The sequence below is a fragment of the Bos javanicus genome, chromosome 21 (genome assembly GCF_032452875.1).
Source record: "Bos javanicus breed banteng chromosome 21, ARS-OSU_banteng_1.0, whole genome shotgun sequence".
Taxonomy (NCBI): domain Eukaryota; kingdom Metazoa; phylum Chordata; class Mammalia; order Artiodactyla; family Bovidae; genus Bos; species Bos javanicus.
The window spans coordinates 63918559-63936099 of NC_083888.1; the positions used below are offsets into that span (position 1 = coordinate 63918559).

The following is a 17541-nucleotide window of genomic DNA, read 5'->3' on the forward strand; positions in this document are numbered from 1 at the left end:
ATTCTTGCCATCTCTTCTTAATATCTTCTGCTTCTGTTAGATCCATACCATTTCTGTCCTTTATCAAGCCCATCTTTGCATGAAATGTTCCCTTGGTATCTCTAATTTTCTTGAAGAGATCTCTAGTCTTTCCCATTCTGTTGTTTTCCTCTATTTCTTTGCATTGATCGCTGAAGAAGGCTTTCTTATCTCTTCTTGCTATTCTTTGGAACTCTGCATTCAGATGCTTATATCTTTCCTTTTCTCCTTTGCTTTTTGCTTCTCTTCTTTTCACAGCTATTTGTAAGGCCTCCCCAGACAGCCATTTTGCTTTTTTGCATTTCTTTTCCATGGGGATGGTCTTGATCCCTGTCTCCTGTACAATGTCACGAACCTCATTCCATAGTTCATCAGGCACTCTATCTATCATATCTAGGCCCTTAAATCTATTTCTCACTTCCACTGTATAATCATAAGGGATTTGATTTAGGTCATACCTGAATGGTCTACTGGTTTTCCCTACTTTCTTCGATTTAAGTCTGAATTTGGCAATAAGGAGTTCATGGTCTGAGCCACAGTCAGTTCCTGGTCTTGTTTTTGCTGACTGTATAGAGCTTCTCCATCTTTGGCTGCAAAGAATATAATCAATCTGATTTCAGTGTTGACCATCTGGTGATGTCCATGTATAGAGTCTTCTCTTGTGTTGTTGGAAGAGGGTGTTTGCTATGACCAGTGCATTTTCTTGGCAAAACTCTATTAGTCTTTGTCCTGCTTCATTCCGTATTCCAAGGCCAAATTTGCCTGTTACTCCAGGTGTTTCTTGACTTCCTACTTTTGCGTTCCAGTCCCCTATAATGAAAAGGACATCTTTTTTGGGTGTTAGTTCTAAAAGGTCTTGTAGGTCTTCATAGAACCATTCAGCTTCAGCTTCTTCAGCGTTACTGGTTGGGGCATAGACTTGGATTACTGTGATACTGAATGGTTTGCCTTGGAAACGAACAGAGATCATTCTGTCGTTTTTGAGATTGCATCCAAGTACTGCATTTTGGACTCTTTTTTTGACCATGATGGCCACTCCATTTCTTCTGAGGGATTCCTGCCTGCAGTAGTAGATATAATGGTCATCTGAGTTAAATTCACTCATTCCAGTCCATTTCAGTTCGCTGATTCCTAGAATGTCGACATTCACTCTTGCCATCTCTTGTTTGACCACTTCCAATTTGCCTTGATTCATGGATCTGACATTCCAGGTTGCTATGCAATATTGCTCTTTACAGCATCAGACCTTGCTTCTATCACCAGTCACATCCACAGCTGGGTATTGTTTTTGCTTTGGCTCCATCCCTTCATTCTTTCTGGAGTTATTTCTCCACTGATCTCCAGTAGCATATTGGGCACCTACTGACCTGGGGAGTTCCTCTTTCAGTATCCTATCATTTTGCCTTTTCATACTGCGCTGCAAGTAAGCTATAAACAGGCGTTATTTTTCTATATCCTTTTCACCCTGTAGCACAGTCCTGCAAAGAAAGAGAGGGACCATCTAATATTACAGCAGAGAACCCCAAGGCCTAGGGGGGCCAGAAAGTGCGGTGACGAGCTTGGGTTTCTGTAGCCAGGCTACTTAGGCTGGATCTCAGCCCTCCGGTTTATGAGGGGTGAGGCAACCAGGGATGCTCTGTGGCCTCTCTGAGCTCAGCTGCCTCGACTGTGAAATAAATGGCGATCACAACAGCACCCACTTACCTAGAAGACTGGGGCTTCCCTGGTGGCTCAGTGGGTAAAGAACCCGCCTGCCAATGCAGGAGATATAGGTTCAATCCCTGGGTTGGGAAGATCCCCTGGAGAAGGAGATGGCAACCCACTCCAGTATTCTTGCCTGGAGAATCCCATGGACAGAGGAGCCTGGTGGGCTACAGTCCAGAGAGTTGGATGAGCTGGACATGATTTGTTGACTAAACAATGACACAATCTAAAAGATTTGCTGTGAGGATGAAACAAAGCAACAGATGGTATGTAAGTCAAATGCTTAGGATGGAGCCGGGCACATGGTAAGGTGTCTGATAATGTCGAATTGAATGATTGGGGTTACCCAGCCGGTGCATGGCTGCTGAGGACATGAACTTGGGGTCTCTGGCCCCAGAGCCAACGCTTGCCTTGCACCTGGGGCGGCCTTGGGCTCCAGGCCCCCTACCCCCAGCCCCAGCCCCGCCCCAGTCGGTGCTTTCTCCCGCAGATCGGCGCTGCTCGGCAAGGTGCTGCGCATCGACGTGGACCGCAACGAGCGCGGCCCGCTCTACCGCATCCCGCCCGACAACCCATTCGTGGGCGACCCCGCCGCGCGGCCGGAGGTCTACGCCTTCGGGGTGCGCAACATGTGGCGCTGCTCCTTCGACCGCGGCGACCCGGCGACGGGCGCGGGCCGCGGGCGCCTCTTCTGCGGCGACGTGGGCCAGAACAAGTTCGAGGAGGTGGATCTGGTGGAGCGCGGCCGCAACTACGGCTGGCGCGCCCGCGAGGGCTACCAGTGCTATGACCGCAAGCTGTGCGCCAACGCCTCCCTCGGTGACCGCCCCCGCCACCCCGCTCTGAGCCCCCGGGGACCCCTCTCCCCAGATCTGCCACCCCTCACTCCACGGCTGTGCGCCCACGCCTCCCTCGGTGGCCGCCTAACCTCACCTACCACCCGCGCCACCGGGGACCCCCGATCCTGGTACAACCCGCCCCACCCCCATCGGGATGCGCGCCAGTGCCTCCGTCTGTAGCCAGCCAGCGCCCACCCTCCGGAATGGCTCCCCCGCCGCCCTCCCCAAATCACTTCCTGCCTGGCAAATCCTTGCCCTCTCCGTACCTTATAAACTTTAAGCATTACCCCTTCTCGTTGCCTCTCTGGGGCCCCCTCTCGGGCCCTCCTAGGGACCTCCCACCCCTTGGCCCCGCAGGACTCAGGACCACCCGCGGAGCCTCCGGGGACCCCCGCAGGCTCACCCAGCGTCTCCCCACTCTGCAGATGACGTGCTGCCGATTTTCGCCTACCCGCACAAACTGGGCAAGTCGGTGACTGGGGGCTACGTGTACCGGGGCTGCGAGTACCCCAACCTGAACGGCCTCTACGTTTTTGGAGACTTCATGAGCGGGTAAGTGACCCGACAGCAGTTCTGAGGGTCAGGGACCGCAGAGGTGAAAGGTCGGGGAACCCGAACAGCACCTTTGACCGCTCTGTCTCCTAGAAGCCAGGACATGTCATTGTGCCACCTGGCCAGAGAGGTCACCTTGCTCGAGAGAGGGGACCTGGGGATCCAGCTGAGGTCAGCCCACTGGGCCCCATGAAGCCTTGCTGCCTCCACCCACTGAGCCCCCAGAGAGGGGTGGGTGTGTTGGGGAGAAAGGGGGGTGGGATAAATCACATCCCAAACAGGTTTCAGAGAGGGTTCAAGACCATACCTCCCAAGTCTGACGTGGGTCAGACTCTTTCCCCTGGGGAGCTTACAGAGCCTCATGACCACCTGTTTCTCCCATTGTACAGAGGGGGAAACTGAGGCCCAGAGAGACCCAGGGAAGCCACACACCTGGCATGATGTTTTAAAATATAGCTGAGATGACCCGTGTCCAAAGCCTGGCATGCTTATTAGCTGTGTGACCTTGAGCCAGCTGCTTCACCTCTCTGAGCTTTAATTTCCTCATTTGCAAAATGATAATAGTACCTGCTTACTTAAGCTTATTTGGGTCCTGTTCATATACATTTGGGGAAGTTCCCCGGTAGCTCAGACAGTAAAGCATCTGCCTACAATGTGGGAGACCTGGGTTCGATCCCTAGGTCAGGAAGATCCTCTGGAGAAGGAAATGGCAACCCACTCCAGTATTCTTGCCTGGAAAATCCCATGGATGAAGGAGCCTGGTGGGCTGAAGTTAATGGGGTCTCAAAGAGTCGGACATGACTGAGCGACTTCACTTTCACTTTTCACTTTCATACATATTACAGCACTTAGAATCTAGAACATGCCCAATTTCTAGTTGACTGGTTGTTGTTTTGTTTTATTAATAAAATGGAAGGATCTGTTGGTGATCTCAGGACCTTCCCAGCCTCCTGTGAAATGAATTTTTTTTTTTTTTTTGGTTGCACCATGCAGCTTGAGGGCTTCCCTGGTGGCTCAGAGGATAAAGTGTCTGCCTGCAATGCAGGAGACCTGGGTTCAGTCCCTGGGTTGGGAAGATCCCCTGGAGAAGGAAATGGCAACCCACTCCAGTACTCTTTCCTGGAGAATCCCATGGACAGAGGAGCCTGGCGGGCTACAGTCCATGAGGTCTGAGGACACGACTGAGCAAGACACTCCCCTCTCACTCCCATGCAGCTTGAAGAATCTTATTTCCCCAACCAGGGATCAAAACCAGGTCTCCTGTAGTGGAAGTGTGGAACCCTAACCACTGGATCACCAGTTCTTAATTATTCGCACCCTAGCCTCTCCACGTAAGGGCAGTTGAACAGGGTCTCTGTTCAGAGAGGAAGTAAAGAAGCCTGAGGCTGGCAGAATTCTTACCTCTTGCAGGCTGCTGAACTAGGGTGGGTTTGTGGCTATTTGTCTATAGCTGGAGCTGACAGAGAACCTTGATCTGGGCCTCTGGTTGCTGTGTCCTTCTCCCAGCTTGGAGAGTCTCCCTCTGGACTCAGTTATCCCATCTGGAAAATGGGTCTAGATGAAACCTCTCTTTTTACCCTGATTCTCCTTTTACTCTTCTGCTACCCTCCTACCCCCACCCCAGGAATGTCCAAGTCAGCTGAACATAGAAATTCAGTGAATTTTGCTGGCACTTCCCAAGCTCCTCTGCTGGGTCAGGCTTTATGCCAGGGCTAGAGCAACAAAGTTGAAGAACACCTCATACCCAAGTCAGGTGTGAGTCTCACTTGGTCCACTTGAGTCTGGCCTCAGAGAGCCCATGCTCTCTGGGGAAGCCCAGCACAGGAGCAGTCAGGAGGGCTTCTAGGAGGTGGGGCAACCAAGCAGGGCCTGAAAGTATCCGTAGGCGACTAACAAATGTAGAAGGGAGTAGGGACAAAAATCAGCATATTCTGAAGATGCCAAATTCTCCACTTTGGGAATCCCCTGGTAGTCCAGTGGTGAAGACTTTGCCTTCCACTGCAGGGGCCATGGATTCATCGCTGGTGGGGAGCTGAGATCTCATGTGCCTTGCGGCCCCGAAACACCAAAACATAAACAACAGAAGAAATATCACAACAAATCCAATGACTACTTTAAAAGTGGTCCGCATCAAAAACAAAAAAAACCAGATTCTCCATTTCATGCTCCCAAGTGGAGGCAGCTCCCAAATCTATGCAGCCTCGGAGGCTTCTGAACTGGAAGTTGGCTCCTGACTGCCTCCTGCTGGTCAGTGGTTGGAACTGAACCAAGGAGGCTGAAACCAAGTTGGTCTTGTTCACCCATGTGCTTCTCCTGGGCTTCCCTGATGGCTCAGGCGGTAAAGAATCTGCCTGCAGTGTGGGAGACCTGGGTTGGATCCCTGGATTGGGAAGATCCCACGGAGGAGGGCATGACAACCCACTCCAGTGTTCTTGCCTGGAGAATCCCATGGACAGAGGAGCCTGGCGGGCCACAGTCCGTGGGATCACAGAGTCGGACACGGCTGAGTGACTGAGCACCATGCTTCTCCTGCTATGTACTGGGTTGGCCAAACAGTTTGCTCAGGCTTTTCCGTACATCTAACAGAAACACCCAGACTAACTTTTCGGCTGACCCAACAGCTGGTGCTCAGTAAAGACTGCATGCAGGGCAGGCTTCCCGGACGTGCGGTCTGTGCACTTGCACAGATGTGCTCAGAAGGGCCCACGCTCAGTTTAACGATCTCCCGTCACTGTCTTGAAACTTTTAGTACATTTTGAACAAGGGTCCTTGCACGCTCATTTTGCACTGGACCCTGCATATTATGTGCAGTCCTGGTTGCATGGCTAACAGATGAGTGGATGGGTGGGTTGGTGGGTGGGCTTCCCCCAGGCACCCTGCCAGGCAGGACCCCTCAGCCCATCCTCCTTTGCAGGCGTCTGATGTCCCTCCGGGAGAACCCAGAGACAGGCCAGTGGCGGTACAGCGAGATCTGCATGGGCCGTGGCCAGACCTGCGCGTTCCCAGGCCTCATCAACAACTACTACCCACACATCATCTCCTTCGGCGAGGACGAGGCTGGTGAGCGCTGCTGAGGCCCTTCCATCCAGGCTGCCCCTGCCTGGCACTGACTCCCCACCCCTGGGTCCTTCTGGCCTGGGATTCCCCGGATGGCATCTCAGGACTGAGTCACCTCCAGGCTGGAGGGTGACATGTTCAGAGGTCTTGAGCCTTGCCTGGGTGTCAGTTCTCACCTGTCTGAGCTTCCATTTCCTCATCTGGAAAATGGGAGCAGTGGTTCCCCACTCCCACCATGGGCAGAGTTACTGGGAGGGATCACGTGACCCCACAGGTAAGAGTCCAGGGAGGTTATGGGGCCAGGAACGGGTGTGATGGTGGAAAGGCAGGCAAGTGGCGGGAGAGTGCCTCCCTGGGGACCCCCAGCACCCTGGATTCCTGATGGCAAATGCACTGGGGCCTATGAATGAAGCTGCATTGTCCTCGGAGAGTGGTGGGCACTGCTTTCTTGCCTGTTAGTGGGTCCCCTGTTCAGGCGCTTGTGTTTTCAATGCCAGGAGCAGAGGGGGAGGGGAGAGGAAGAAGGACCCTGGGGGCTGGATCCCGCCTTTGTCCTTGGCCCCGGATTGTCCCTAGACAAAAGCCGAGGGGCCCCCAGTGGGGCCCGGTGGATGCTTGGCCAGGTTACTAGGCAACACCCTCCCGAGGGCCTTTCGAGAAGTGTCCCCCCGCAGGGCCCAGTGCCCAGAGCCCCCAGGCCTGAGTCTGGGAAACCTTTGTTGAACCGACACTCGTCAGAATCTAAGTTTTCACAGGGCAGCCCCAGCCCCCACTGCCCCCCCCCAAGCCCACTGGGTCCTTGAAAGCCTTTTCTTTTGGTCAGTAGGGGGTTAACATGTTTTGGAAGGGGGGGTGCCCTTTCCTGGTGCACCCCACACAGAGCTCAGACCCAGAGGCAGGCCCAGGGGGCCCTTCTGAGTGACACCGAGGGCCAGGAGGAGGCCCCTCAAAGACAGACAGGCCGAGGGACAGCCTGCTGGTGAGGCAGGCAGGCGGCCCCTGAAGGTACAGAGACCCGGGGAGCTGAGGCCTGCAAACTGCCCCAGCTCCGTGCAGCCTCCGCCTCTCGGCTTGATCTTCTGACGTTTGTAAATTGCACAACAAGGACCTCTGCTGGCCCAGTGTCCTCCAGGGACAGTCCACACTGCAGAGACCAGGAGGACGGCGTGGCCCTGGGCAGAGCTTAGCAGTGCCATCAGGGATCCCTGGCTGCGCATGGGGTTGGGGGGCCATGGCTTCCTACAGATTAAGGCTGGATGGGGCATTAGGCTGCGCCCGTCCAGTGCTGTCACTGTACGGATGGGGGAATGAGGCTGGCTCTCCTGCCCGGTCTTGGGATGAGGGGGTGGGGCACTGGACACAGCCTGGCCCCCCGAGGCCTCCCAGAGCAGGGTGTCAAGCTGGAGCTCTGTCAGGCAAAGGCAGTCGATGGAGAAGTGCATCGAGGTCAAGGGGGCGGCACGTGCGGGGACCCCAAGTTCCTTCAGGGCCTGGAGTGTAGGTTCAAGGAGGGCTGCCCAGCCAGGGAGGAGCCAGGCCGCTCCCAAGGCCTCTCTCCAGAAAGGGGCCCAGAGACCAGAAGTGATGGCTCAAGTTCACGGCTGTGCCTGTGGACTCTCCAGCAGGGACCAGCTTGCTGGGACCCTGCTCCCTCCTACAGGGTGCATGCACCTTGTGGGTCTATTCCACCCCACCACCCCCACCAAGGCAGGGCTGGGGCTCCTGGAGGGAGGAGTCAGAAGGCATTGACAGCCCAGCATCCTGCTCTCCCCAGCCCCCAGTTCCCCTGACAACTGGCTCTACCCTAGTTACACAGGTCACCTCTCAAGAGTCTTCCCCTTCAAGAATTCTCCAGGTTTCCTGGGTCTTGATTATCAGACACCACCATCATGTAGCCCTCCATGACTGCACCAGTCACCAGGGTCATGCTTTCCTCCAAGCTCCCATCTCACTGCCTGTCCCAGCCTCTCTTTGGGGAATCCACCCCTGCCCCCATCCTTGGGAGAGCTCTTCGCTGCCTCCTATGGGATGGGAGGTATTAGCACAGCTGAACCATCACACTGAGCCACGTGTGGCTGTGTCTAGGCCTCCCAGCTACCACGTCTCCTACATCAGCGTGGGCTTGGAGGCAGCCGGTGTTTCTGAGTTCAGGGCCTGCTTAACCATTCACCGGCTGTGTGACTTTGGGCAAGTCACTTGACCTCTCTGAGCCTCTATTGTCTCATCTGTACATAGAGAATAATGAAACCTACTTCCTGGACATTTGTACCTGTGGCAGCAAGGGCCAGGGGGTGGGATATGGGTGAGGAGAGAGCAGAGAACTCAATTCCCCTGAGAGCATCCATGGTCCAGGTGCTCGTGATTCCACTTCTACAAACTGAAGCTGAGGGGGGCTGTCCCAGAGCTGTGGGAGCTCACGGGGGGCCAAGTGCTGGGGCCGGGATTCACACTGGAGACTCCCCAGGCTTGTGCTCTTCTGCCCCTGCTCCCAGCCTGGGAGGTGCCTGCTGCTCCGTGGAGAGAAGGGGCGCCCTGCCCCCAAGGGCCAGGCGGGACCTGGACCCTGGGTGCCCATGACAATAACAACAACGGCAGTAATAGTTCATACTGATGGAGCAGGTGCCCCACGCTCTTGTTATCCTCACAACAGCCCTACGAGGCAGGCCTGTGGAGGAATGCGGAAGCTGGTCACCAGTAAGCAGTCAGTGGGGAGCTGGGCTGTGGACCCCTACTGGTGCTCAGAGGTGTGTGTGCTGGGCATGAGACCAGGCAGGAACCAGGGGTAGGGTCCCTGGGGTCACCAGGAAGGAGGCACGAGCAGAGGTCAGAGCCAGGGTGGGTGCAGGCAGAGTGGCCAGCACCCCAGGAAGCTGTGCTGCAGAGACCCCAGGGTGCGTTTGGACGCCTTTCTCAGCCTCCTTTCCCTGTTCTGGGGACTGGAGAGGTACACTGACCCGGAGCATCTCCCCTCCTGGCTCACAGGTTGGGGTGCGGCCCAGAGCCTGAGGTGGGGGCGTGGGGCTGGCCCGGATGGTGTTCCAGGCAGCAGTCTCACCCTTTGCCTTGCGTCTTGTTCCAGGGGAGCTGTACTTCATGTCAACGGGCATGCCAAGTGCCACTGTGGCACATGGGGTGGTCTACAAGATGATCGACCCTTCCAGGTGAGTACCCGCCTCCCGCCCACCCCGCCCCAGAGGGCCTGAGCCCCTTCTGTCTGCCAGGAGCACTCCCCTCCGTTACCGCACTTCCCCTCTCTACCGCGTCCTAAGGTGGGTATGATTAACACCCCCATTTTTCTGAAGAGAAAACTGAGGCCCAGAGAGGGGAAGTGACTAGCTAAGCTCATACTGCTGGTAAGGGCAGATCTAAGATTCAGAACCTATCTGCCAGCCTCAAAGTCCTGCTGTATTCATAGGTGGCGCTATTGGTTAAAAAAAAAAAAAAGAAAAACCACCTGCCAACGCAGGAGACGCCAGAGATGCAGGTTCGATCCCTGGGTCAGGAAGATCCCCTGGAGGAGCACATGGAAACCCACTCCAGTATTCTTGCCTGAAAAATCCCATGGACAGAGGAGCCTGGCGGGTACAGTCCCTGGGGCTGCAAACAATCAGACACAACTGAAGCAATTTAGCACGCCCGCTTCCATCCTTAGAAAGATGATACCAGTGGGGGCTGATAACCATGGACCCCACCATCACATTTTAAAAAACTCTTAAAAAATTTTTAAAACAGTTTTTGTTTTACAAATAAGTTGCCATGATAGCACAGTTTGCCACATAGCCACCATTCAGTATTCCCGATTATTATGGTACATTTGTCATGATTAAGGGCTTCCCCTGTGGCTCAGATGGAAAAGAATCTTCCTGCAATGCAGGAGAACCAGGTTCGATTCCCTGGTCAGGAAGATCTCCTAGAGAAGGGAATGGCAACCCACTCCAGTATTCTTGCCTGGAGAATTCCATGGACAGGGCACCCTGGTGGGTTACAATCGATGGGGTCCGAAGACTCAGACACATCTGAGCAACTAATACTATCACAGTTAATGAACTGATACTGGTACTTTACTATTCACTAAATGCCACACTTTTTAAAAAGTCAGGTACCTCCATACTTAAAAAAAAAAAAGGATTCCTCTGGTTTTTCCCTCCTTTGCTTTGGGATTCCATCCAGAATTCCACGTGGTATTTAGTTACTGTGTCTCGTTAGCTTTCTCTGGTCTGTGACCCTCTCTCAGACATTCCTCGTTTACCACACTGTTTTGCTGAAAGCACAGAGCTCTTCATTATTGACATAACTATCAAGAAAAACATAAGTGCTTGCTTCTTTCCCTCCTCTGAGGTCCTGGCCGCGTTTGGATTGCTGGCGTTGTGGAGGAACACATGCAGACTTTGCATTTTTCTTCGTAGGTCTGTCCTTATTTTGCATAAACATTTCCACTTTGCAACATCACCCTCAGAAGGCTCGTTTTTGATGGCTGCATAATTTTCTGTTGAGTCACTGTGCCGTGACTGCCTTATCCATCCCTTGGACATTTAGGTTATTTCCAATTTGGAGGGGAAAAATGCTTCTCTAAGGAAATATCACCTAATTCATTCCAGATACTGCCTGAAACCCACCAACTCCTTTAGTCTGTGCAGCATCCCTCTGGGCTCATGCATGCAAGATCAGTCTTTTCAGTCATGTCCGGGTCTTTGTGATCCCAAGGACTGTAGCCTGTCAGGCTCCTCTGTCCATGGGATTTTTCAGGCAAGAATACTGGAGCGAGTTGCCATTACCTCCTCCAGGGGGTCTTCCTGACCCAGGGACCAAATCTGCGTCTCTTGCATCTCCTGCATTGGCAGGAGGTTTCTTTACCACTAGCGCCACCTGGGAAGGGTAGCTATTCCCTCCTCCAGGGGATCTTCCCAACCTAGGGATCGACTCCACATCCCTTGCAGCTCTCTCGACTCACGACCCTCTTACAACAGAGGGACCTGAGGCTTAGGCATCTCTGCTCAAGGTCTCATGGGTCAGAGGAGCAGGCAAGACGCTAGACTCCCCTTTCCCGCACCCTCTCTGACCCTTCTCATCCCTTGCACTTTTCTCTTTTGGAATCCACATTCAGTTTTTGCACCCACAACATATGGCAGAGGGGCCACATTCCAGAACATTTGGAAAATGAAGAAATGGGAAACGGAGAGGGTAGGGTGGGGGTCCTCTGCCCAAACATAGCCACTGTGGGATTTTACTGGGTGCATCTCCTACCCTTTGGCAAAACAAAAAAATTTTTACGTAATTTCCTTAAGGAACAAAACCCAGCTAGGTCGGTCTGACACGTGTGGCTATTATCTGGAGCTCAGAGTAGCCGGAAAAACCACCCTTTCTGCAGCTTGGAGAAGGATGTGAACCGGGCTGTGTTTCAGCCTCTGTGGGAGGAGGGGAACAGCCCACGTCCCCCCTCGCTTTCTCCCTTCTGCGGGGGCTGTTTGAAAGCCACCCGGGGTCACGTGGCTGCTTCAGCCCTTGGGCTTTCCCCTCGTGCTCCTGGAACCCATTGAAGTCTTGGACCCACGTGGGCTGGTCCCAGAATAGGGTCGGTCCCATTCAAAGACTCACAGATCAACGGCCAGAAGCTCATTAAAATGGGATTCCATTCCTTCCTTGTGCCCCTCCAAGATGTCCAAGGAGACCCAATTCAGAGCCCTGGCAACCCTTCTCAGGCTCTTTTTTCTCCCGGCGCTCTCCAACCTGGCACTCCAAGGCCCCCCCAGTTCCCTCAGCTCTGCTGCCAGCCCCGAGGCTCTCTCTCTCTCTCCCCGCTTTATTCTTCAGATCGACTTAACCTTTCCCTTTGATTCTGTATCACCAGAAATCTCAGAACCAGAGGGGCAGGGAGAGACCCTCCTCAAAGACCGTGGGGGACAGGGGCCAGGGAAAGATGCAGGGATGGGCCTGCAGTGGCAGGTATAGGAGTCAGACCCGGCTGCTGGGGAGGGGGAGTGGGACACTTGATCTCATCCCAAGCACGCTTCATGCCCTGAGTTAGCAGTGGCCGCCGGGGCCCTCGTGCACTTCAGGCAGAGGCCTGAGTGGGTGTTCGGCAGGCTGTTCAGGGATGTTCCTGTCCTGGGGTCAGGCTCTTGGGGTCTGGGAGGCGTGTGCAGCAGGAGTGTGCTATTGGGTCCAACTCTCGTAGCCCGCCAGGCTCCTCCATCCAGAGCTTCTCCAGTCAAGAACACTGGAGTGGGTTGCCGTTTCCTTCTCCAGGGGATCTTCCCAACCCAGGGATCGAACCTCTGTCTCTGGAGTCTCCTGCAGTGGCAGGCAGATTCTTTACCACTGAGCCACCTGGGTGAAAGTGAAAGTGAAAGTCACTCAGTCCTGTCTGACTCTTTGCGACCCCATGGACTATACAGCCCATGGAATTCTCTAGGCCAGAATACTGGAGTGGGTAGCCTCTCCCTTCTCCAGGGGATCTTCCCAACCCAGGGATCGAACCCAGGTCTCCTGCACTGCAGGTGGATTCTTTGCCACTGAGCCACCTGGGTGCTGCTCCATGAATGGCCACCCTTGTTACCGTCCACACCGGCCCAGGCCTGAACGCACACCAGCCCTTCCCCTTCACGCGTGGCTGCAGAGGGTGGGTGATCCCAGAGGGACACACTCAGGGTGAGCTCCCAAGGGGGTGGGGTGACTCATGATGTCCTGTGTGTCGGCAGACGGGCACCACCGGGCAAGTGTCAGATCCAGCCCTCCCGGGTGAAGGTCAGGAGCCGCCTCATCCACTTCGTGCCCAAAGAAAGTAAGTGCCTGCCAGCGGGAGACACAGAGGGGGTTTCCACAGCCCACACTTCCCCACCCCCTCCCCCAAGATGTGCATGCTCCTGGCTGGGTCTGGATGCCCTTCCTCGGCTCCCTCACTGTGCCCAGCACTGTGCCCGGTGCACAGCAGATACTCGGAGGGCATGGAACTCCTGAAACTCCCTCCCCCTGGTGTGTGTCAGTCCCAGGCCACGGTAGGCGGCTCCAAGGGGCTGCAGGCGTCAGAACCCATGTGACGAAGGGAGAGATAGTGGGTCCCAGGCAAGGTTCACTCAGAGTTCTAGGGAGGGGCAGAGAAAGGAGGCAGATCTATATGTGAGCGAGCGTGGAAGGAGTTATTCTCAGCACAAGGGCACCTAGGGGATGGGACATTTGGACCAGCTCTGCTATAAGCTGGTTCTGTTTTTGACAAGCTTCGTGGGGAGGGAAGGGGTGCCAATCCTCCGGAGGGGCCAGGCAAGGCCACAGTGACCGCCTGTGGGATCTGGGGCCCTCTGAAGAGGGTATGCCCCGAGGAGGGGCTGTTCCTCTGGGCTCAAGCTAGGTGGGAACAGAGACAGACCCTGTGTTGTCAGATCTTCCAGTTCTCGAGACAAGCAGGATATGCATGCTTGCATCCATCCAGCACATGTATGTGCTTCAATCTGGGGCTTTAACGCTGAGCAAGCAGATATGGTCCCTGCCTTCTTGGGTTGTTATTGTACAATCTCCTGATTTGGAAAATTTTGGCAACTAGTTCACAGTTTTAAAAACCACCCTGTGGGCCAAAGGAAATACTTTAGTGGGCTGAGTGTGCCCAGCAGGTCTCCAGCTGGCAGACTGGAGTTGGGGGTGGGGGGGCAGGAAGAGGGGGACTAGGCAGCAGGGCGGTGGGGGTACCTGGCCCTGAAGAAGGGGTGCCCCACTGCCCGGAGAAGGATTTGGGGGAAGGGGTGAGTTGGGTGTTCGGGGGTGGGAGGTAATTCTAGCTGCAGTTGATTTCAAACCTTGGCCCTTTCCCACTCACTCTTGCAATAGCTTCTGCTCTTCTGTAAGGTCCCGGCTCTGTGCTGGATGCCGAGGCTACAGAAGTCAGACCAGGCCCTGTACCAGCTGGGGCAGACAGAGAAGTCATTTAGTGTCCCAGGCCCCATGGGAGAAGTTGTGCGGGGCGTCTCCGGGACCCAGAGCCGGGAGGAGCTGGAGCAGGTAGGGGCGCGCAGGGAAGGGCCTGGAGCTGATGAGGCTTGAGCCTGGGTGAAGAGGAAGGTGCGGTCCAGAGGTGGGGGAGGGCGGCCTGGGCAGTGAAGGCAGCAGCAGGGCTTTGCAGAATGACCCGAGAAGCGCCTAGCCCAGCTCCAGGTTGGCATCTGTGGGGTCAGGGTGACCCCAGAAGCACTGTTGGGGACCTCATTCTCAGGGTCCGAGCAGAGGGCAGAACCAGGACATCTTTCCCTGGGCTGCCTTCCGGGGTGGAGGACTAGGGTGGGCTGGGGCGGCCGGGGTCCCTCTGACCGCAGGCTCTTCCTCTGTGCAGAGTTCATCCGGAGGACGGAGAGCACCCCACGGCCCACCAAGGCTCCCCGCCGCAGCCGCCCCACAGCCGCTCCGCCGGCGCCCACCCCACGGCCCCCACGGCCCACCTCGCGGCCCGGGCGCCGTCGGGGTAGCGGGCGGCGGCGGGGACGGCTCGGCACAGCCGACCCCGAGCCCTCGAACGGCGCAGTGCGTCTGGTGCGGCCGGCGGGCCTCAGCCCGGGCCGCGGGCGCGTGGAGGTGTTCGCGGGGGGACGCTGGGGCACCGTGTGCGACGACGCCTGGGACACCAAGGCGGCGGCCGTCGTGTGCCGCCAGCTGGGCTTTCTGTACGCTGCGCGGGCGGCCAAGCGCGCGGAATTCGGCGAGGGGCGCACGCTGCCCATCCTGCTGGACGACGTGCGCTGCACGGGAAGCGAGCGCAACCTGCTGGAGTGCGCGCACGCCGGCCTGGGCTCGCACAACTGCGGCCACCAGGAGGATGCCGGCGTCGTGTGCAGCCGCGAGGACCCCGATCTGTAGGCGAGCACCGTCCGGCCGGAGCCGGGGAGGCCCCTCCACCCAGGGTGCGCGCCTGGTGCGTGCGCCCGGGTCCGAGGGTGGAGCGGAACGTGGGGCGGGTGCCTGGGGCGACCCATCTGCAACGCTGTCCCCTGGATGCGTGGGAGGCGTGTGCTGTGCGCACGTGTTCTGTGTTTCTGCCCCTGCGTCTACCCGGAAGCGGCAGAGTGTGTGGTGGGGGTGGGGGTGGTCCCTGTGGGCACAGGTGTGGTCCCTGTGGGCGCCGTGGTTCTGGGTAGAGGTGTTCTTACCTCCAAGCATCTCAAGCAGCGGGCCAGGAGCACAGCCTGAGCACCGAGGGCAGCTGCCTTTCAAGGGTGGACCTGACCACTGGCTGCATTAACAGAGGTCTGCCGTGGATGGAGGGAGGGGCCGGGGAGTGGAAGGCTCGCCAATCAGCTGGACTATGGCCTGAGAAATGCTACCCAAAGGATGTGGACTGGTGGCCTGGCAGTCAGAGTTGTGGAGGAGAACCTGAAGGCGTCTAGTGGGGACAAGGGAGGTCATCAGATGGGTGGGTCTAGGGCGACCCGTGGGCGGTGAGAGTCAGGCTGCCCTGGGGAGGGCAGGCAGGGGGCACTAGGTGACTTCAGGGAGAAGCCTCCCGGGCCCAGCCAGTCCAGGCATCACGGTTGCTGGTGAGGCTTCAGGTCTCTCCACTTTCAAGCCTGTGCCAGGGCCACCTGTCTCATCTCCATCCCCCCACCCCAGCCCCTCAGTGAAATCCCAGGGAACCTTCCGCTTCCTCCGGCCCTACTCCAGGGGCTGGCCAGGCTATGGACCCAGCGAGACTACTGATGCTCTGTCACCCAGGGCTGTGCCAACAGCGTGACTGTTTACAAACCCTCCTTCCCGCCTCTTTTCTCTGACTGGAAGCTGGGGGTGGGGTGGGAGAAGGGGCCCCCGGCCTGCAGTTGCCCTCCTGCTCACAGCTGGAAGTTCCTTTGCCCACGGATGGCCCCAGCCTGGGCTCATGCTAGGCCTGTCCAGGGGTATCAGTGTGGCTGGGTTCAGCCTCTGATGGGGGCCAGGGAGGAGAAGCAGAAGGGTGGTCACTGGGCAGTGACGACGGATATGGCCCATGTCCGGGAGGGGGTTGCTGAGAGGGCTCCAGATGGGGCATCCCAACCCAACCTGGGTGTTGTCCTGAGAGTGCAGCTGGCACTGGGTGGCGTGCTTGGCAGAAAAAATGGTGCAGGCAGAAGCCTGTCAGGGTCTCCCAGCTGCTCGATGAAGCTCATTGTGGCGTATGAGGCTGCAGAGAAAAGCTTTAAGGGTTCTGGCCCGGAGAATCCCATGGCCAGAGGAGCCTGGCAAGCGACACAGCCCATGGGGTCGCAACAGTCGGACACGACTTAGCGACTGAACCACAACCACCACCACCCTCTCCAACTCCCCTACCTCTGCCCTAAGTGGGGATGGCGAGGCCCCCAAACCCCTGTGGCTCGTCTAACCCTGTTGAGCCCCACCTGGAAACCACAATTAACCCCCCACGGGGTGTGGCTTCTTCATAAGAACGTGCAGCACGCCTGAACTCATTCAATCCTCAAAACAGCCCTCGTCCTCCCCATTTACAGATGGGGAAACTGAGGGTCACAGAACTTCAATATCTTAGTTGAGATATCACCCTGCCAGGGAGAGGGAGGCCAGATTTGAACATGAGCTGATTAGCCCTAATACCTGCCAGCACCTGAACCACTGAAGCCCCTGGCTATACCCACAGAAAGTCTCAGCTTGGCCCAGGGTCCCCCTGCCCCCTACTGCGGGCTGCCAGGTTCTCCAGGAAGTAACTGATGGAGACCCCTGTGGGTCTCCATGGGCAAGCAGGTGGCCCATGGGGACCATCCAAGCCGAACTCCTCACTGGGCAGCTGGGGGAGTGACCCTGGGAGGCTGAGTGTCCGAGGCCTTTGTTCAGATGGGGCTGACCTAAGACTGGAGTCCAGGGGAGGCAGGGTGGCCCCCAGGACCCTCAGAGAAGGCAGCTCCATGGCCCTGCCCGGCGAGAGGCCAGACCTGTTGGTCCCTCTGGCCTGAAGCCAGGGGATGGGTTGCAGCAGCCTCTGCCTCCTCATCCAGGGGTTCCTCCATGCTCTTCCCTGACCCTCCCCACCCCACAGAGCTCCCCTCTAAGTTCACAGCCTGGAGGACATGAGCCTATAAGGCGGGGCCTGGGAGGTGGGCACCTCTCACTGACCTCAGCACCCACAGCCTGTGCCACCATCTGTGGCCCTGGCACTTCCCGCACGTGGTGAGCTGGAGTGGCCCAGCCCCCTGCTAGGCCCTGAGTGACGCTCCTGTTTGTGGGGGTAAGCGGGAGAGGTCCCAGGCCCCATCGCTCCTCTGGGCAGTGCTGGCCTTGGCCGTCAGTCCTCCAGGCAGAGTGCTCCTCCTCCCCAACCTGAAGACCCATCACCCGCTCAGGCTCTGAATGAGGCTGAGGCTGCAGCCTGACTCCTGAGAAGGAGGCTCACAAACTCGTTGCTCTTTCGTTA

General features: G+C 56.7%; 1 protein-coding gene across 2 annotated transcripts in view; it reads left to right on the top strand.

Moving 5' to 3' along the window:
- The window catches only part of HHIPL1 (HHIP like 1), a 30423-nt gene extending 14528 nt beyond the window's left edge, over positions 1–15895 (top strand). Inside the window, exons 4-10 of one of the 2 annotated variants that reach the window (XR_009732192.1) lie at positions 2213–2541; positions 2987–3113; positions 6028–6173; positions 9250–9331; positions 12869–12951; positions 14007–14159; positions 14488–14572. Coding sequence is in view for 1 of the 2 variants with exons in the window: in XM_061395304.1 (XP_061251288.1) it covers positions 2213–2541; positions 2987–3113; positions 6028–6173; positions 9250–9331; positions 12869–12951; positions 14488–15008 (1288 nt within the window). In the remaining variant the exon portion in view is untranslated. Of the gene's footprint in view, positions 1–2212; positions 2542–2986; positions 3114–6027; positions 6174–9249; positions 9332–12868; positions 12952–14006; positions 14160–14487 lie in introns of both variants that reach the window. The other variant, XM_061395304.1, reaches the window with a different exon arrangement.
- The last annotated feature ends 1646 nt before the right edge of the window (positions 15896–17541 follow it).